The 18,751-nt window shown below is 36.3% G+C and overlaps 2 protein-coding genes across 5 annotated transcripts; both read left to right on the top strand.

The window, feature by feature from the left end:
- The first annotated feature begins 1,220 nt into the window (after nucleotides 1-1,220).
- On the top strand, nucleotides 1,221-7,604 carry LOC116297166 (mannose-P-dolichol utilization defect 1 protein). 4 transcript variants are annotated; one of them, XM_089037868.1, is made up of 7 exons: nucleotides 1,239-1,264; nucleotides 1,344-1,554; nucleotides 1,636-1,814; nucleotides 1,894-1,959; nucleotides 3,520-3,652; nucleotides 4,090-4,294; nucleotides 6,239-7,604. In XM_089037868.1, exons 2-7 carry the CDS (start codon nucleotides 1,547-1,549, stop codon nucleotides 6,476-6,478), a joined length of 831 nt encoding a protein of 276 aa, XP_088893994.1. In that variant the 5' UTR covers nucleotides 1,239-1,264; nucleotides 1,344-1,546; the 3' UTR covers nucleotides 6,479-7,604. The 4 variants fall into 4 exon arrangements, with proteins under 4 accessions (XP_088894006.1, XP_088893994.1, XP_088894000.1 ...); XM_089037880.1 differs by lacking the exon at nucleotides 1,344-1,554 and having other exon boundaries at nucleotides 1,221-1,264; XM_089037874.1 differs by having other exon boundaries at nucleotides 1,262-1,472.
- A 1,952-nt stretch (nucleotides 7,605-9,556) lies between these two features.
- Nucleotides 9,557-17,008, top strand: LOC148913952 (fibronectin type-III domain-containing protein 3A-like). Its single transcript, XM_089025647.1, has 10 exons — nucleotides 9,557-10,427; nucleotides 11,787-11,830; nucleotides 12,123-12,253; nucleotides 12,409-12,468; nucleotides 13,211-13,349; nucleotides 14,310-14,491; nucleotides 14,662-14,789; nucleotides 14,907-14,950; nucleotides 15,427-15,516; nucleotides 16,901-17,008. Exons 1-10 carry the CDS (start codon nucleotides 9,914-9,916, stop codon nucleotides 17,006-17,008), a joined length of 1,440 nt encoding a protein of 479 aa, XP_088881773.1. The 5' UTR covers nucleotides 9,557-9,913.
- The last annotated feature ends 1,743 nt before the right edge of the window (nucleotides 17,009-18,751 follow it).

The following is an 18,751-nucleotide window of genomic DNA, read 5'->3' as shown; positions in this document are numbered from 1 at the left end:
TTCCAGCTTCGCTTGGTTACCCATTTTTTATTTCATTAATAATATCTAGGCAATATTTCAATCGGATGATATCAAGCCTAAAAACCAACTGCAAAATCAAAACATATATCCAAAGGCTAAATTGCGTCCGAATCGGCCAGTGCCTACTACTGACCCTCAGGAGCTATGACTTGACAGTTTTTGGAAAAAACTAATCTCTCGACTCTTGATGGGTCCTCTTTATGAAATTTCTCTCTTGTAACATTATGGGGGCCTGGATGTACAATTCCTGCAGGAAATCCACTACAAATACTACAACTGTCAAGAAAACTAATCATAAGGTGTAATTGTGCTGGTAGTGTTAGACCATTGAGCTGCTTTGCTATGTTCAGCGTAGAATGGGGAAGTCTAAACCCTTGGCTCGTTGGCTCGTTATGTCCAACCTGTGACTATTTTCTTGGGATGTAACTGCAATCTCGGTACAACATCGCATACCATTCAAGAACCAAGGTTCGTTCCGTATGAGGGTAAACGAATTTCCGTCGCCGCAAAGCTTTTGCCATTTAGGGTCCAAGTGAAGTTCGTAATCCTTGGGGAATTTCCTCGTCGATAAATTCACATACCCTTTGATTCGACGCTCACCTCTCTTTCCCTTCGTTGATTGCTTCACGCCAAGATTTCCCCATAGCTCGATAACGATCCGTCCAATACTTCGTTTAGGGTTAAATTTTCCTTCTCCATTTCCATTATTTTCACTATGTCGTCAATTGACGTAAACTCGTCTTCTTTGTATTCATAGTTTTTGAATATGCTAAAAGAAAGCGATGATTTTAAAAGTGTTACTACGTACAGTAGCAATTCAGATTGATTTCTCAATTTAAAAATTAGTACAACGGTCGACCGTTAAAAACACTCACCATAATTTCGAAGAAAGACTATATCCAAATCCGCATTTTGACCTCACCTGAGATCCATCCTGGTCTTTCAGTATTGATTCATTCATAATTCCTTTAATTTTTTATGGATTGTATTCTTGTATTATTCTAGCTAGCTATAAAAAGTAGTAGAGATCGTAAAACAGTTCGATCGGAAAACAACAAGCAAGCGGGTCTTCCCTGCGTCTTCTTGTGATTGGTTACTCTATGACAATACGTTTGCCGAGGCATGACGTCGAAGTTCGGCGAATATGATACGAAGACTCCCGGCGTGACCTCGGGTCGGTTGCCGAAGGAAATCCGTTGAACTGGTGTACAGTGAGCTCCCAGTACGGGTCAGAACAAGCGAGGTAGTATGTGAATACAGGCAAATTTCATGGCTTAAAGACGCGAAGACTAATCTCTAATGCGACTTTCTCGGTTCTATAGGGATGTGAGAGAAGGGTTATGACTAAAATTTGGCGCTGGAAAGAAAATTAGAAGACGTACGAGGTTTCAAAGACTCGCGATGGCTCGCTTTTGGATCCCGAGTTTCCAACCTTCTCTTATTTCTTAGTGGTGGGTAAAAAAAATCTTAAAACGGGCTAAATTCAAAAAATAACCACGCAGAGCGAAAGAAGTGCTATTTCTCAATGATTAGGTAAAATTTCGAGGCCTTATTTCACGTCACAATGATTTTATTGAAATTTTTGATGATTCCCCATACATTTCCTTACAACAGGACACCACAGAAACCAAGCTTGGGCTACCTGTGTCAGTACTGGTCAGTGGATTGTGCTACGTGTAAGGATAGGATCATCAAAATGGCGGTTGAAGGTTACTTTTTCACTCCACTCGTACTTTTAATCATCCCCAAAGAATGCCACGACGAATTCTTTATCAAGTTTAACTTCTTTCATGGTAAAGCTAACTCATTTGATAATATTCTGTTTATTTTTGTTGTTGCAAACGTAAGTTTAATTTCTTTGTTTCCTTATAGCCGCTTGTTTCAAACTTGCATTGAGTAAAGTTCTTGGTTATGGAATTGTTATTGGGTCTTCCATGAGTAAGTGAAAGTTATTGATGTTATAATCTTATAATAAATTAGATATGGACTTATTGTAGATATTATCGATTGGTTTGATTGATGTCATTTACCGTAACAGAAAAAAGCACGGGGCCTAAATTTGCCCTGGTGGCGCCGACACCCCTATTTATAAATTCAAAAGGAGTAAAAATACCTAAAGAATCTCAGCTTCAGACTATCAATCACCTGTATACAATATCCGTGACTGAGATTATAATCAGATTCTTTGAACGTATAAGTTATTATCTTAGAGATAAAACCCATGATAGAGTTGGAAATAGGTCAGGATCACTTTGCTTATAAAGGTTGTAATACCACATTATTACAGTGCCGAACATATGGATAAAATGGTTGGATGGGATGGCTGATCGTGCAATGATTTTTGCTTTTGAATTCTTGAAAGCCTTTGCTTCAGAGAACACTTTATCTTACTGAATAAGTTTGAACAATTGCCTATTAATCATATATCTATTTAACTGGGTAGTGGATTTTCTTACTCATAGACAACAGAAAGTCACTAGTGATGGTATAGGAGTTATATTAGCAGCTTTCCATGCAACTAGGACTGATTGTGTCAACCTATTTACTCTAGGAAGAGGAGGAGCAAGGGATCTGTAGCCTCAACTGGCTTTTTTTCGACCTTCAAATTTTATCTATACCAGGGTTCGTGCTACTCCTTGAAATCCTTGAAAAGTCCTTGAATTGAAAACACGGTTTTAAGGGCACTTGAAAAGCCCTTGAAATTAGGGGAAAACGCCAAAACTCCTGGAATACTCCTTGAATTTAATGCAAACTTAATGCTATTTCTAACTTTCCTTTTGAAATAAATAACGATTAAAATTGATAGAAGAGTTTTCATATATTTCGTAAATAGCCTAGCTGAATATCTGGGTACTTCTGGTAAGAATGTGTATATTAAAGATCTATTTATCTAAGCTAGTGGCCCCGGCTGAATTAGCTGCACTGTAACATTGAATCAATGTTTAAACCACCTTCTAATACAAAAAACTTTGTCCTTGAAAATTGAACTTTTGTGCTTGAAAAGTGCTTAAAAAGTCCTTGAATTTTGTAACGAAAATGTAGCACAAACCCTGCTATACCCTCTAGGTTGATTGAAGTCAGGGCATGGTAAACTCAGATCAATTTTGAAATTTAGTGTGTTTTTAGGAGGGAGGAAAACCAGAGAACCCAAAGGAAAGAGCAAGGGAGAGACCTAAAAAAACCTCTACTTACGTGTGCTGCTGATTCTGTGAATTGAACTCGACCATAGAGATGAAGCAGGGTACATTTGATTCCCTCCCAACTTTAAACCTACGACTTTCTTTCTAATTCATACTAGTCTTTTGATATCTAGGCACCCCCTTTCTGCCATACCACCCACGTTCAGGATGCTCTGTGGTCCTTGTAATGCCATTTTGAAAATGTAAATGTTTGTGTTAATGAGAAGGGAAAAGCTTAAAGTTTTCTTAATATGTTGCTAAACACAAATGATCATGTTCGTACCCTAGATTACTAACTAATAGTATAATTTGTTATTAGTTAAGATCCCGCAGATTATCAAAGTCGCTGCTGCTGGTAGTGTTGTGGGACTTAGTCTGATGTCATTTTTGACTGAACTGGTAGCAACTACAGTAACATCTGCTTACAGCATGCAGAAAAGCTTTCCATTCAGGTAAACATTAAAAACCATTCTTCAAATTTGAAATGTCAAATGCTTTAAATTGAATTTTCAAAATATTCAAAAGTCATGATCAGCTACGAACATTTATTTTGTATTACAAATTTCTCAATGGGGGATCCATGAACTTAGAAAAAAATGCATTTAGTTCGATTTTCACGGCCTTCCTTTCACCGGTTCCCTTTCACCACACGCCAAGCTTTTCACCCATTCAGTGATTTTTGTTTGATGCTTGCCAACAAAACTGACAACCATACTCCTGATTAGGAATTGTGCTTTCATTATCTTATTTTCTTAATGAAGTTGTTGCAATGTTGTAATAAAATTATAAGCAAATAATCACTCGTTTTTTAAGGATTGCATCCTGGATATTGTAATATCACCAACTCACTGAAATTGACAGTAAAGTTTTTATAATCATAATTTTGCAGTACTTGGGGAGAGAGCTTTTTCTTGAGCCTGCAAACAAGTCTTTTGGTTGTCATGTACTTTCACTATAACCGTAGATCATCTATGGCGGCAGTATTTTTGGCAGTATACGCTGTGTGCATTTATGGCCTTCTGTCTAAGTATATGAGTCTTATTTTGTTGACTCAGCTCTTTTCTTTGAATGTTCCCTTGATGGCCATTAGTAAGGTAAGATGATGATCTGAAATATATTATTCAAGCTTAATATCATATTAAACACTGCATGTTAAGGTAATTCCCTTGTTTTGCACTGCACATCTTTCTGCACATAGGAGTAAAATCATGGAACTTACACAGTTTTTTCCTTTCCCTTTCTATACTAAGTAAAATTTATATCCAAAGCTAAATTTCCCCTTTTTCTTAATAGAAAAATTGTGATTTTTGTAAAACTTGACCCAGTCTTCCCTCGGAAAAGTGTGAGTTTTCGATCATTTGGTAGAGCATCCACCTACAAAATATGAATAAAATGACATTTTTCCCTCTTAATTTCAAGGGAATCACACTACATTTATAGGTTTACTTTCATTATTGTTGAAGTGCTACCTATGAAGATTGATGTCATGCTTGCTGGCTAGCATTTCAATGACTGTTAATTAAAGAACTGATGAATAAGAAAACAATACCTTGAGGGAGATTTTAGATTGAATTAAAGATTTTAGATAATTAGGATTAAAATATTTAATAAAGTCTAAAGATCTCCCTCAAGATATTGTTTTTTATTGCAGTTCTTTGATTGACATTCATTGAAATGCTTGCCAGCAATGAGACATCATACTTTGCAGGTCACACTTCAGCAATAATAATAGTAATGTTGGCATCATGAAAAAGTGAGTCCAGTGATACTATTAAAGTTTCCTTTCTTTCATTCTTCATCAAGTAGGTTGAATTTTTTAGACAATAGTCCCCTTCACAGTTCCCTGCGCCATCTTGAAATGTAGCCATGCCTTTGCATTGAAACAAGACGAACGGTGAGCTTGCAATGATAGAGACATGGGAATAATTATCCAAGGTGTTAAAAAAGGTCTCTGTCATTGCAAGCTCACCGTTCATCTCGCTTCGATGCAAAAGCATGGCTACCTTTCAAGATGGGGCAGGGAACTTTGAAAGGGACTATTGCGACTTTTTAGTTCTCCAACTGGAAGCTTCAACTTCACTTTATTTTACACAATATGGTGTTAGAAAATTAAAAGATGTATGTGATACAAGGCAACTTGAAAAGCTCTTGCAAAAAAAAAACCAAATCATTGTACATACGGTGCATTGCAGTTTACTACCTTATTACATGAAATTTTCGCGACACGTTTATTTCATGATTTTACGGTGTGCGTTTTTCGCGACACTTAAATTTTGCAATTTTGGGAAATTTTTGTATTTTGAATCACTTTAATTTCCCGTTTTTAAGTAAGGCACTATTTCATTTAGCTTATCCTTGAATCGAATAGAACGACTTCATCTACAATATCGTCAAAACTAAAAAAAGATGCAGCGGCAGGTCTATATGACAACATTAACAACAAAGAAGTTCTCACAATGTCCACAAGTAATTCACGCTTGTACATGAATTATTGAGTCACTGATTGACCACGATATCCAAGTTACTACACCCTTGATTCCCGCTTTCTCCGATCCTTTCAAGACATGAACACAGAAAGCAGTAGTGATAAGTAGGACCGAGACATTGCCCCAGAATAGTTAGAAATATGATTTTGCAAACGTTTCAGTGGTAATAAATGTATTCTTTCTTGATTATTGACATATTGTGAGGCACTTAATTTTCGCGTCATGTTATGTTTGCAACACCTAGTTTTCACGTCGCTTTAATTTCGCGATATTTTTTTAATTTGCGAAATTAAGGTGTTGCGAAAATTCAAAGTAATAAGGTAGCATTATTCTTTAAGATAACAAAACTGCATGCTACAAAGATTGAATTAGTAGCATTCACGCTGATGTCGCATATTGTTTATTATAAGGCACAAAATAGGAGCCCTGGATGATATCTATAGGTCCCTTAGACTAAACATGTAGATGATTGTAAAACATAGATATTTTGCTGACAGCTCATAAATGGCATTATATATCAAGATGTAAAGCTTTTATTCCATTCCTTTGCAGGTACTTCAGATTGTAGCTAATTTTAGGCATGGACACACTGGTCAACTTTCATTCATTATGGTTTTTCTTCTTTTCATTGGAGCCATTGCTCGTATCTTTACCACTGTGCAAGAGACAGGTGATACAATCATGCTTGCTACATACTCCATGACTACTATTCTTAATGGTATTATGCTGGCTCAGGTCTTGTTCTACTGGAATGTTAAGGTCAACGTGGACCACACTAAAAAGTCTAATTGATAACTAACTTGAAAGTTACTTTATCATATTATATTGTTATTACTGGAATTGAAAGTGGTTTTGAGGGTTTTAATTTATACATAATCAGACAATAAAGGTTTTCAAATAGGCTTACATTCATTTGTTGTTACAGCTTTAATCTTAAACAATCATGTATTTTACAGAAATAACTTTTTTTCAAACCATTGTTACTAATAGTATTGATATAAAAATGTAATGTATGTCATCGAATGTCACTTTAATAATTATATTTTTTATCAACATGTATGTGTCTCTCTGAGTAACAATAATTAACATTAATTAGATTAGTTTCCAGTTTTCAACTGTTTATGTGTAGCATGAAGAGCATTATGTAGCTTAGGATAGCTAGCAAAATCTGGCAAAATCGGATAGCAATTAGTGAGCCTCACCCAACTTCTGTTTGTAACAGTGATATGTTAGCATAATGTACATGACATACATCATCTGCTTCTTATAGATCAGCCAACCACTACTGAGGAGATAAGCTATTGTTTACATACGCTGGCGATAACAGGCAACTAATTTCTTAATTTTCTAAGTTTAACTTTGCTTAAATATTTTATTTATTTAACCACATTAAATCAATAGCAGTGATTTCAAGATGGTTGGCTTACACCTACATTTTTATGTAAGAAACCAGATATTTTTGTCTTTTGACATTACATTTTCTTTTTTGTTTGAGTTTTCTTGGGGTGTACTTCATGACCCTAACCATTACTAAAAAATGTATTCTGTACAAATAAAAAAAGAAGTATTATGTGTCCTAGAATTAGAAAACAAGAAAAAAAAAAAGGAAATGTTTTTAAAATTTAAATTGATAAGCATTGCAGAGTACAATATTGGTAGATTTTGGGTTTGGAAGTTCCTCAATCCTCTCTTAATTAGTTCTAAATTTCTTGAAATATTTGCAGATGCAATATTTTATGAATGATTTTGCAAGAGAGAAAAAACACAAAACAACTTTACTAGGTAAAGTAGTATCAACAAGCAATGAATATTTTCCCTTAGTTAAGCATTTTTCTTGCTAATGTTTCAAATGCTAAGGAGTACTGATTATGTCAATATGGTTTAATAAAAACTACCAGTAGTGCCTTGTTCCCTGTAACGGTATCATTCATCCCTGGTTTTTAATATATAATATAATGTTAATTTCATTTGTTATATCTTTAATAATAAACAATATGAGGGTCAACTATTTTTTTCCACCCCGGTATGCTAAGAAATGGTGTGTTCTGATTGGCTGCTGGAGAATGCTGTATTTTCTTTTTTTATTTGGCCAATGGACCATAAAAGTGCGATAGTAAAAAGAGGGAGAATAAGCTATTTACAGTACTAAGGTCACTGGATAGGGAAAAATAGACTTTCGAAGTCCGCCGCCCGCTTTGTTTTTGTTTTTTTTACTGGGCGCACGAGTCGGTAAATTATAGCCAATCACAATGCTCGAAATCCAAGCTGTCAATCACAATGTAAGATTAGTAAGATTATCTCTATGATTCCCATCGGCATCTGTCAACATGTACACAACATCTGTCTGACAACATGAGATCAATATCTGAGGCCATATCATACGGTAAAAATAAATTAGGATACGAAACTAAAAGAGAATACCAGAAACAAAGTATAGAAGCGTATCTTTCAGGCAGAGAAGTTTTTATATCTGCACCAACAGGAGCGGGAAAAAGCCTGACATTTGAGATCGCTCCATTCGCCTTAGATTTTATGAGGTTCAGTGAGAAAAACTTCATCGAGACTGTTGTTGTTGTTGTTGCCCCTTTGGTCTCTTTAATGAAAGACCAAGTAACGTCTTTAAAATCGAAGAGGATCTCTGCTTCCTATATTGGAGACGTCGACGACTAAACAATTTCCGTCTATAGCCATTGTTCGGAACTTGACTGGCGCAAAGAAAGCATATTTTTTGTTTGGACGCAGGAGATATCGCTATTCTTTCAACAGTTTTAGTTGGATTTATAGCATCAACCATTATTATTGATAAACCATGTTTTGCTGCTCCGGATATAACATGAAGAAACAAATAAATGAAAACCACAATTCTTTAGCTCCGCCCCCGAAAGCCGACACTCCCGTATCAAATTCGGAAATGGCGGGAAACGCAATTGAATATCCTGCAAGTTCGACAAGTCGACCTCTCGCGACTTCGTCGCTCGCTCGCTGCGCTCGCAAGATTCTCGCTTCGCTCGAATTAAAAAAACGCCGAGAAAACAAGAGAGGTCGACTTGGGGCAAGTCTAAGGGAAAAACTGTGTTCATGGCCTTGAAACTGGACCTCCGTCTAACACCCCAGGTCCATATATTCAAGACCTTGTGCACTGTTATTCCCAATCTGGATCTCCTGGCTGGTAAACAACTTATATTCAATAATTTGCATTATTATATTTTTGTGACATTTATTTTTTGAATATCCAGATAGTGACTTTCATCCAAAACTTAGCAGCCGTAAAAAATAAGTAACACTTTTATGGGCACTTCCTCACACATTGTCATCCTTCTCACTTTATTTACTGGACCTAGGACATTCTTCAAACAAATCGTATCAAATTCTATACAATCACCCTTGGGGCCAAAAGATATTGTGTAATTTGAAAAGTGGAAAAATTCCATAGTTCTTTCCAGTGGCTGAAATTTCGATCTTCTTTTGCTTTGTTTGTTTGGAATGGCTTACTAAAAGGTTACAGAGTCCTGAGACACTTGGTAGTCTTCTGAAAGATCAAATCAACTTAGGCCAGATTTGGCATTTCTCCAGGTATAACCTGCCAGGCACTTTTAAAACTTGTTATTTGTTTGTCTAGGTACAACCTAAATCTCCTACATTTTCATTTCACTTCCTTTATAAGAAGTCATTGCTTGAGTCACATATTATTTTTATAAAATGCATCGTTCAATTAAAAGCGACGAAAGTTCCTTTCAGCTGACTTTTTTTTCTTCCAGTTTTCAAGATTTAGAACAGACCACGGAAGTGGTTAAGAGAACAATAGAATCTGAGCCCGCTCACTGGCGCGAATATGTCAGCGGTTTTTTGAAGTAAAAAGAAAACAAAAAGACCATACGTGGAAAGAAGTCGGTGGCTCGCAGCTGCGTTTAGACTTTACACGGTATTTCATCCCTAAAAAATACAATTTTATTGCCGTTTTAGACATAAGAACGCCAGAGAATATTCTATAACTGTACTTTCACCATCTGGTAGGTTCTTCGTCAGTGAAATGTGTACTGAGAGACGGTCAAAGTGAGAGCCAAAGCAAACTCTCTTATCTCTTATTCAACTAGTGTCTTTCAGACTTTTTGATCTTATTTAGAAAATTAACTTTGCTTCATCACAGTTCGCAGTATCGATCGTTCGTACGAGTCGTTTTCTAGAAGGTTTAAAGCTTTAAGCAAGGATATCGATCGTAAGACTGTCATGACAACTGAGTTGAAAACTTCGCTACCAAAAGAGGAAGACGAAGCTGGAAGACGGGTCGATTTACACACTTCTTCAGGAGCAACTATATGTCTCAGTTTTCCTGAAAACGAAGCGCCATTGCCGCAGGTTATTAAACTTGTAGATCCAGATACTGGCCAGTCAATGATATTTCAAAGTAAAGACGATGTTTATGATGAAGTTAGCGAGGAATTGGATAAAATATTGAGTAAACTCGATCAACATTGCGTTCATTCCAATTGCCAAAGTGAAGCTAATGGAACTGACCTACAGAGAAACAATGCAGCCGATGAACGATTCGAAAAGCAACGAGAAAAACTTCAAAAAAAGCTGAGAGAACGCAAAGGAAGCACTAACAAAGAAGAGGAAAAATGCAGTGGTCACTGTAATCAATTGATCGAAATCCCAGTCCAAGGACTGAGTCAACTACGAGATAAGCAAAATGATGAGGAAAATACAGGAATTGAAGATGGAAGTTTATCAATCGAAGAGGGTAAGAAAGCTCCGTTAAAAAATTTAATTTCAAATTTGTCTTCACTTATTCTTCGTAGACTATTCTTTGAACATCGTATGTAGGATGTTTTAAAAACCGGAAATCGAGAATCAAAGAATATTTGGGATAACGTCGTCGTTTAGAGCGCCCCATACATTATTCAATTCAACAGTAAGCTTATGTATGTAAGTAAATACATCGTACGTTTTTATTACAATAAATGTACATTTAATGATGCATCAGCTCATTTATCCCATTTTCATTAGGCTTAATGTAAAGATTATTCTTTTTCTGTTTTCCGTTTTTTTCCTGGTATATAGCCATATGTCGTGCAATTTTTTTTCTTTTGATTTTGTAGTACTTATTTGGTTCAGAACATGATTTTCACCATAATTTGTCCTTTGCCTTATTATATAATTTGGAATTGCCTTCAAGTGTACTAGTAATTAATCCCAGCCCTACGGATTGATAATCAACATTAATCAATTGATTAATATGGGAAATCAATGGAAAAATGTGGGGGGTATCGATTATCATTGATTTTTATCGATTTTCCTTAATGTCCAACACAAAGATGTGGAGGCTGTATGATTCAATTGCACATTATGTCATTGCGGCCATGTTGGTGCCATTTAACAAAAGATTTCTCATTAGCATCCATTGTTAATGAAACCACAATGGCTGCCATGTCTTTGTCTTTTGAATCTCTTGGGAATGCTTACGACCCATCAACACAAAGATGTGGAGGCTGTATTACTCTATTGCACATTGTGTCATTGCGGCCATGTTGGTGTCATTTAACAAAAGATTTCTCATTAGCATCCATTGTTAATGGCACCACGATGGCTGCCATGTCTTTGTCTTTTGAATCTCTTGGGAATGCTTACAACCCATCAATTTCTGGTATCCCGGGGTATAAGTACTCATGTTGAACTATAATCCGACTAATCCAGGACTAATTCCCAGACTAATGCTGAAAATATATATGTTGTTGATAAATGTGTTACTGGGAATATGTATTTGCTGGAAACATATTGCTTTATTCCATAGATGTGGGGGAAATGAATGGATTTCATTTTTTTCTATTTCCTAACCCCTGATCTATGGTATTGTATTTTACTCTACTCTACTCTTTTCTATTCTATTCAATTATCAATTCCATTTTATCCCATTCCATTATATTCAATTCCTCTTCCATTTTCTATTGTACTCTTTTTTATTTTATTCTATTCTGTTCATCTTCTATTTTGCTTGTTAATATTCTCTTCTGAGCTATTCTTTTCTATTCCATTTTATCCCATTCCATTCTATTCTATCTTCTGTGTTGTGTATACTATTTTATTCTATTCTACTTTTCAGAAAAGTTGAAAGAAGTTGGGTTGAAGATTTGTAGAGCGCCCGAGGTAAATGTTGACAAAAGAGCCTTACTAAGATAATTTGAAAAAAAATTCACTTTTTTTTCTTAAGTTGACAAAACAAGTGTTTGGCACTAAATGCTAACTATATTTTATAATTCATCTTAAAAAATAATATTCTGAGGATAGTACCCTGCATGGGACTTATAGTCAGATTTGTACTTCCCTCATTGGGTTATTCGTTTATCTGTAATTTACTTTTTTCCCTATGTTCTATATGTATGTATTGTGTGTGTGTCAAAATATGGCAAGGATCAATAGCTTCTTATGTCCTTGCAAGGTTGATGTTATTGACAGTACAAGTATTAGAATTTCATGGTCAGATCAAGCAAGTAACAATAGCCATTTATTGGAATGCAAATTTGAACTTGAAATGGCTACAAAGAATGCCAGCTTCAGTAATATCTACAGGTACATCAGAGTGTATGTTATGTTGCTAGTATATTGATTTACACCTATTGTCAATAATGTAAAAGCTAGAATTTCGTATAAGGTCTAGAAGTGTTTTCTGTATTATTGTAAAAACCTTATTTCAATGTCTAATAACTATTGTCTTTGTAATTTAGTGGAATGAATACTGAACACAAGGAAAAGCATCTTAAACCAGGAATAACTTATAGATTCAGGTATATATATATAGAATGTTTGAGAAGAAAATGTGCTTCCTTGCTGTGTGCAGTTCATATAGGGATTGGCAGAATCATATTCCGTAGTGCAGTGCATTTCTCAATTACTTCTCAAGTATTCTGTTAATCCCCAAATACTTCCTAACTGCACACAGCAAAGTGCGTTTTTATTTCTTTCATAAAATACAAACTACAGAAGCTATTATTTTAGACAGAAAGTGTGTGCATGTCACTGGTGTGGGCTTTGATAAAGCTCAATCTCCCTGCCAATCAGAAAATGAGATTCAAAGTGCCAAAATTCGTAATCTATGTGGATGCAGGGTAGACCAGGTTGCCTGGTTGTTGGAATGGTTTACTATTATTTGTGTCTAGAATCTAAAGGAGAAATGGAAATAAGTTGCAAAAGTTTGAACGACAGTCAAAATCAAAGTCATCAAATAACTCAATCTGGAACTCCAATTCCAATAGTCTAGTCTGGATTTTGGTATACGTAATTAGGTTCTCGTGACAAAGCTTTATAAACATTCAGAAAAAAAAGTATTTTATGACCGGTTTACCACAGGTAACCTGTTAATAATAGTAATAAAGGTACATACCTTGAATGTCCAACTATAAGACAATGTAACGGTTTCACACAAACTATATATAACTTACCCCTACTCCTTCATGGTTTTCTTTTTGTTAAAAAATTCTTTAAAAATCCAAGCCAGCTGTTGAATTAATTTATGTTTGTTATGTGAAGGTTATGTGCCATCAAGGATAAAGTCAAAGGAGATTATTCTCCTGAAGCTGTTGCCCAGACCCCTAGTGCAGCACCAGCAATTCCTTCTGCTCCTCACTTGATCAATAAGACAAAGACAAGCTTCCATCTCAAATGGAACGTAAGCATTATAATTATAATATTAATGTAATTGTGGTTTTTTGCCAGTAACTCAAAGTTTGTGTTCTTGCTTGGGTTACGCTTCACAAATTTGCAACGTCCCTTGTGATTGGTTATGTTTAGGGACGGGGTTGGGGAAAGGTCATTGTTTTCTATTGTTCTACACATGTGTGCCGAGTCCAATAGGATCACATCTTGCAAATTCATGAAGGACCGCCCTATTGCTTTACCAATTGACTCCTAGCCAAAGTTTTATACAAATAAAGGATGATGTTCAACAGTGGATTATGTTAAAAGCCAAGGTCTGAACTCTACTGTGTAAGGGTTATTTTCAAGTCCAAATAAAAATTTGAAGAAAAAAACGATCAAGAGTGAATTTTGGATTTTGAAAATGATGTCAAATGTAGGATTTATTTTCCCCGAAAATGTTTTAGAGATTTTTTTTGTTAGAATCTCTAACTTGCTCAATACTACATCTGTAGATTCGAAATCCTTTACAGATTAAAGATTTAGTATAGAGAATATTGAGCTTAAATTTTTCAAATTATGTGCGTTTTCTATGGGTTGTTTCAGGCATCATAAGAATCAAGCGTATTGATAATTTAATTCTATAATTTATGTTATAAAAATTAAACTTGTTTATGTATTTTGAAATTTTTCTTATAAGTCCCGTACTATAGAGCAGGTGCATGTTACGTCATTGCCCGCCATAACAAGGCATTGCTTATTTATTTATTTTCTTGTTAGATCAACCAAGATTGTGGCTGTTTCATTGTTATTCATATCTCCAAGGATTTAATTGAGTCACATGGTTGCACACACTCTATTGTTTTAGGAGTATTAGGATATTATTTTGCCATTTATTTATCCAAGTCTGGAGTGATGTGTGTTAATGAACTTAGAAACTGTACTAGTGAGCATCTAGATCATAACGATAATATTATTACTATTATTGATTAAGGCACCAAATGACCATGGATCACCCATCAAGACATTTAAGCTACAGTGGGACAAGGGGGAAGGCACAGGGAAGTACTATGAAGCCTACAGTGGTAACCAAAAACAGTTTAAACTGTCTCACAAGCTTCTACCAGGAACTAAATGTTTGTTTAGGGTGCAAGCTATGAATGATATAGGTGCAAGGTAAGAAGGTGGTAACAAAAGTTTCACAAAGCTGGGGGATTACATAGCAATAAGTTCTGAAACTTGTCTAGCCACACCATTGCTCACAAATTTCAGCTAAAAGTTTTGACATATAACGATCGATATCAACCCTTAAATGTGAGATAAATGTTATCGTATTTGATGTGTAGTGAATTCAGCAAAGACTTGATTACATTCACAAGTGCTGGTGTTCCAGATGGTCCAAAAGCTCCTCATCTTGAGAGGGCAGGACATAATTACTTGGTTTTATCATGGAATAAACCAGAAAGTAATGGAGGTGAGTATCAATCAAACCTGTAACCTAACTCAAGGAGTTCAGTTAATTACTTTTTTTTCAAAAGTCGCTCTACAAAGAGTGACTACAAAGCTACAAAGATTCTTTGTTCATTTACAGCTGAAGTAACTGAGTATTTATTAGAAATGGAAGACAAAAACACGGTGAGTTTCTTGTAGTGTTGTTAATGGTTAACACACATAGTATAAGTCACTTTGGTGTGACTGAAAAGAAGCAGCACGATGTAGTGAATGATTATGTGATCAGATGAGCAAATAACCTTTGTGCAGTATGGTTGCTTCAAACAATAAATGTTTCTGAACCAGTCCATAGGTCATGTCATAGACATAGATGACCTTACTAGGTAGAGATCAGATAAACTTGATGCTAAGTGTATCTGAGGCTGGCATTACATCAAGAGCTAGGTCAATACTGAAGAAAAAAGTTAGGAACTGTCGCAGTTTGGACTTATTATATATATATTACTTGTTTTACATTTGTACCCTCGGGCTGACCAATATGAATAACGTCTAAAATTCAGTAAAGTTCCAAACTTTTACTACTGTGCTTAAGGACATTTACAGACAATTAGATTGTAGTAAATGTTTTGTTCTTTTATTTTGTTGTATTGTTATTCTAGGAATATGGATTTTATGGTAGCATACAGAGGATTGAACAGCGTAATAAAATCGAAAAAACTGTGAAAAGGAATACTTCATACAAATTTAGGGTGAGTACATTAGACTCGAAACTGGCTCACTGTCAGTAGTACATTCTCTGAAATATACCCACTGTTTTAAGTAGTTTTAGTATAGTTGCTGTTTTCTGTACAATTTAGTTCTACCATTATAATTTTGTTGCTGTTTGCGTTGTTGTTGTTGTTATTATTATATTATTTATCGTTATTGATTAATGTATTGTATTTTAGTCTATTCTTTCAGAATCGCGATGCGTAGCCGGGGTGGTATCATAGGTGTTATTGGTAATCATGTACTTCATGACGCAGCCAAACACCCTGTCGGTTGACTATTTGCCCACTGTTGGTGTGGCAGTCACCAACGGTTGACCAACACTTAACCGTCAAATTCACCCAACATTTCACTTCGATCGTTTGCATAAGTGTGTTTGCTTGGTAAAGGATAATCTTTCAATAGAGTTTGGTGTAACAAAGTTTACGACTATGGCCAAAAATTGAGAGTGTGTAACACTTCACCACTGTGGTGACTTGCCAACCTGCCCTGCACAGAGCCATTTCGCGACATCCGTTTTGCTTATGCATATAGTTTTGCCCACAGAGGTCCTAGCCTATCTACTAATCAAAATAGTTTGTGATAAATATGAAAATTAATGTTCTTTCTTTGAAACAAAGACCATATGTATTGGCTTACTTGAAAAAATAATGAACATTTTTTTTGACAGGAGTCAGTTATTGTAAAACCAAAAACCTCTGTAAATTTTCAAGGATTCTTTATATTATACATATTAATGGCAGATAGCCACGCAACGCTCACTCAACACATGGCGATAGTAAGCCAACACTCGCTCAACAATTGGCCGATAGTCCAGTCAATTAATGCTAACAACTCAACACATGTTCTTTTGATGTGCTGATAGTCGGCCAACGCTCGCTCAACACACTGTCCGATAGGCGAGCGTCAACGCTCGCTCAACAAATGGCCGATAGTCGGCAACGCTCGCTCAACACATGGGCTCGATAGTCAGCCAACTCTTACTTAAACACACGTATGGGCCGATAGTCGAGCTTAACGCTGCTTATCAACGCAGTCATGGCCGATATTCAGCCAACGCTCGCTCAAGCACATGGCCGATAGTAGGCTAACGCTCGCTCAACACATGGCCGATAGTCGCCAACACTTACTCAACACATGGCTTGAGATACGCCTTAACCAACGCTTCGCTCAACACTAATGGCCGATAGTCAGTCCAGCGCGGCGCTCCACACCATGTCCGATAGTCGGCCAACGGCTCAGTCAATCGGGCGACTGTCGACCAACATTGTGTCGGCTGGTCATGAAGTACCACAATTACCTCTGTTATATATTGCAATTAAATGTTAGTTATCTTGGGTACATTCTTTTTTTATTATTGTTCAGGTTGCTGCAATTAATAACCAGGGTTGGAGTAGCAAATGGACCCGTGAAGTAGCTAGGTTTCACTACAACACCAGAGCGGCCTGGGTGGTAACAAATAATCAATACTGACACACTCTTAATATTATACCAGGCTAATAAAAAATGTATGCTCCTCACTTGTGTAGGTCGTCCGTCACCTCCATGCTATCTGGTAAGCCCAAGGTCTCTCATCATTATAGTAGCCTGGGAGTAAGTATAAAACTTTACTCAGCAATACAATTAATCATCCAGTAAATAAAATATAAGTAATATAAATGCAATGGGGACATACAATATTTTATTCTTTTCATGTCCAATCTAAACACTACTGTAAAAATAGTTATTATATAGTTGTAACATCACATGTATTTTGGTATTTACTTTAGATCCACCTGAAGACACCGGTTGGAACAGTAATATCAAATTTATTCTAGAGATGGATGATGCAAAGGTAATAGCTGGTTTTTATCATGAGAAATTTGTTTTTTTTAAAACACTGTGTTTTCCAATTTGTCCAACTCCATCACACCTTGAAGAAAGAATTCCCCCCCTATTGAAATCCAATTTGCCGAGTGTGTTAGTGAATGGTTGTAATAAAGAAACAAAAATCGTGTGTGTGCGTGATGTGTGTGCAGTTATAAAACAGTTTTACTAGGGATATGGTAGAACACGAGAGAAGTGTTAGGTGGTTGTAGAAGCATGATGCATAGCAGAGTGCTTCTTGTACACTTCTCGGACACTTCTCGAGTGTTTTGCCAATCCCCAAGTGCTTCATAACTCCACACAGCACAGCAAGCAAGTTTTTTATTTCTTTTATAAAATACAAAGGGTGTGTGGTTGCTGTGAGCTCTTATAAAGCACTCACTCCAGACCAATGCATAATGCGACATTTATAACAGTTATTTCATAATGAGCTGTGGATGAAGGGTCCCTTTGCAGGGTGTAGTAGTGTTGATTGTAATTGTGAGAATGGGGTCCCTTTGCAGGTGTAGTGTGGATGTACCTTTGCAGGGTGTAGTAGTGATTGTAATTGTGATGAAAAGGGTCCTTTGCAGGGTGTTGGTAGGAGTGTGATGTAATTCGTGAGCATTGGGTCCCTTTGATGGGGCAGAGAGTGAGTGTATTGTGATGAATGGGTCCTTTGCAGGGTGTAGAGTGTTATAATTGTGATGAGTGGCGTCGCTGGTGCAGGGGTGTAGTTAGTAAGTGATTGTAATGTGAGAATGGGCTCACTGCAGGGTGTAGTATGAGTGTAAGTTGTGAGACGGGTCCCTTGTGGGGATGTTTTGTTAAGTGGGTCATAGGGCATGATAAGCAAATTCCTTTGATCTGTTAGTTAAGAGTAATATAATACTAAATGCCTCTTTAAGGTAGGTTGGACTGGCTTAAGTAGCGGGGATTGTCAGGATGGACAACATTGTTCAAATTGTATTCGTACGTCTAGAAGTGACTGATAATGTAAAGAATTTATCAAACACTTGTCCAAATTGCAATTTAAACGTGTCAAAATGTCAATTAATGTGTCAAAAAACGCAAGCAACCAAGGTCTTTCGATAGTTTATAAGATTTAGCTGAGAAAATGTTGTTACGCATATAAACGTCAGCTATGAAAATAAATTTATACAGAAGAGAAAACCAAGGGCAGCCCCCGGTAGCAACATCTGTTTTTGGCGACGCTATTATAACTTCATGAGCAAATTGTTTCAGTCGTCCCACTTTTATCAAAATGGTCTTTTGCTCTGTGGGCTCTAGTATTTACTGCTTTCACGTCCTTTCCGCTTGTTGCCACCTTGTCAGGACAGTATTGATCCGCTGGATCACAACTTGCCGGCT

Source organism: Actinia tenebrosa, unplaced genomic scaffold (assembly GCF_029948245.1).
Source record: "Actinia tenebrosa isolate PJP-AT-01 unplaced genomic scaffold, QUT_ActTen_1.0 PGA_scaffold0__85_contigs__length_37466705, whole genome shotgun sequence".
Taxonomy (NCBI): Eukaryota; Metazoa; Cnidaria; class Anthozoa; order Actiniaria; family Actiniidae; genus Actinia; species Actinia tenebrosa.
Note: the sequence above shows the minus strand (reverse complement) of the source record. Positions and strands in the feature narration are given on the sequence as shown.

Excerpts from the sequence above, each read along its gene's own strand:
- LOC116297166 (XM_089037868.1), top strand. Across the intron at positions 3,653-4,089 it reads CAGAAAAGCTTTCCATTCAG|TACTTGGGGAGAGAGCTTTT; the intron begins GTAAACATTAAA and ends ATAATTTTGCAG. Across the intron at positions 4,295-6,238 it reads CCTTGATGGCCATTAGTAAG|GTACTTCAGATTGTAGCTAA; the intron begins GTAAGATGATGA and ends ATTCCTTTGCAG.
- LOC148913952 (XM_089025647.1), top strand. The coding sequence starts at position 9,914 with ATGACAACTGAGTTGAAAACTTCGCTACCAAAAGAGGAAGACGAAGCT. Across the intron at positions 12,469-13,210 it reads GGAATAACTTATAGATTCAG|GTTATGTGCCATCAAGGATA; the intron begins GTATATATATAT and ends TGTTATGTGAAG. Across the intron at positions 14,790-14,906 it reads TAAACCAGAAAGTAATGGAG|CTGAAGTAACTGAGTATTTA; the intron begins GTGAGTATCAAT and ends GTTCATTTACAG.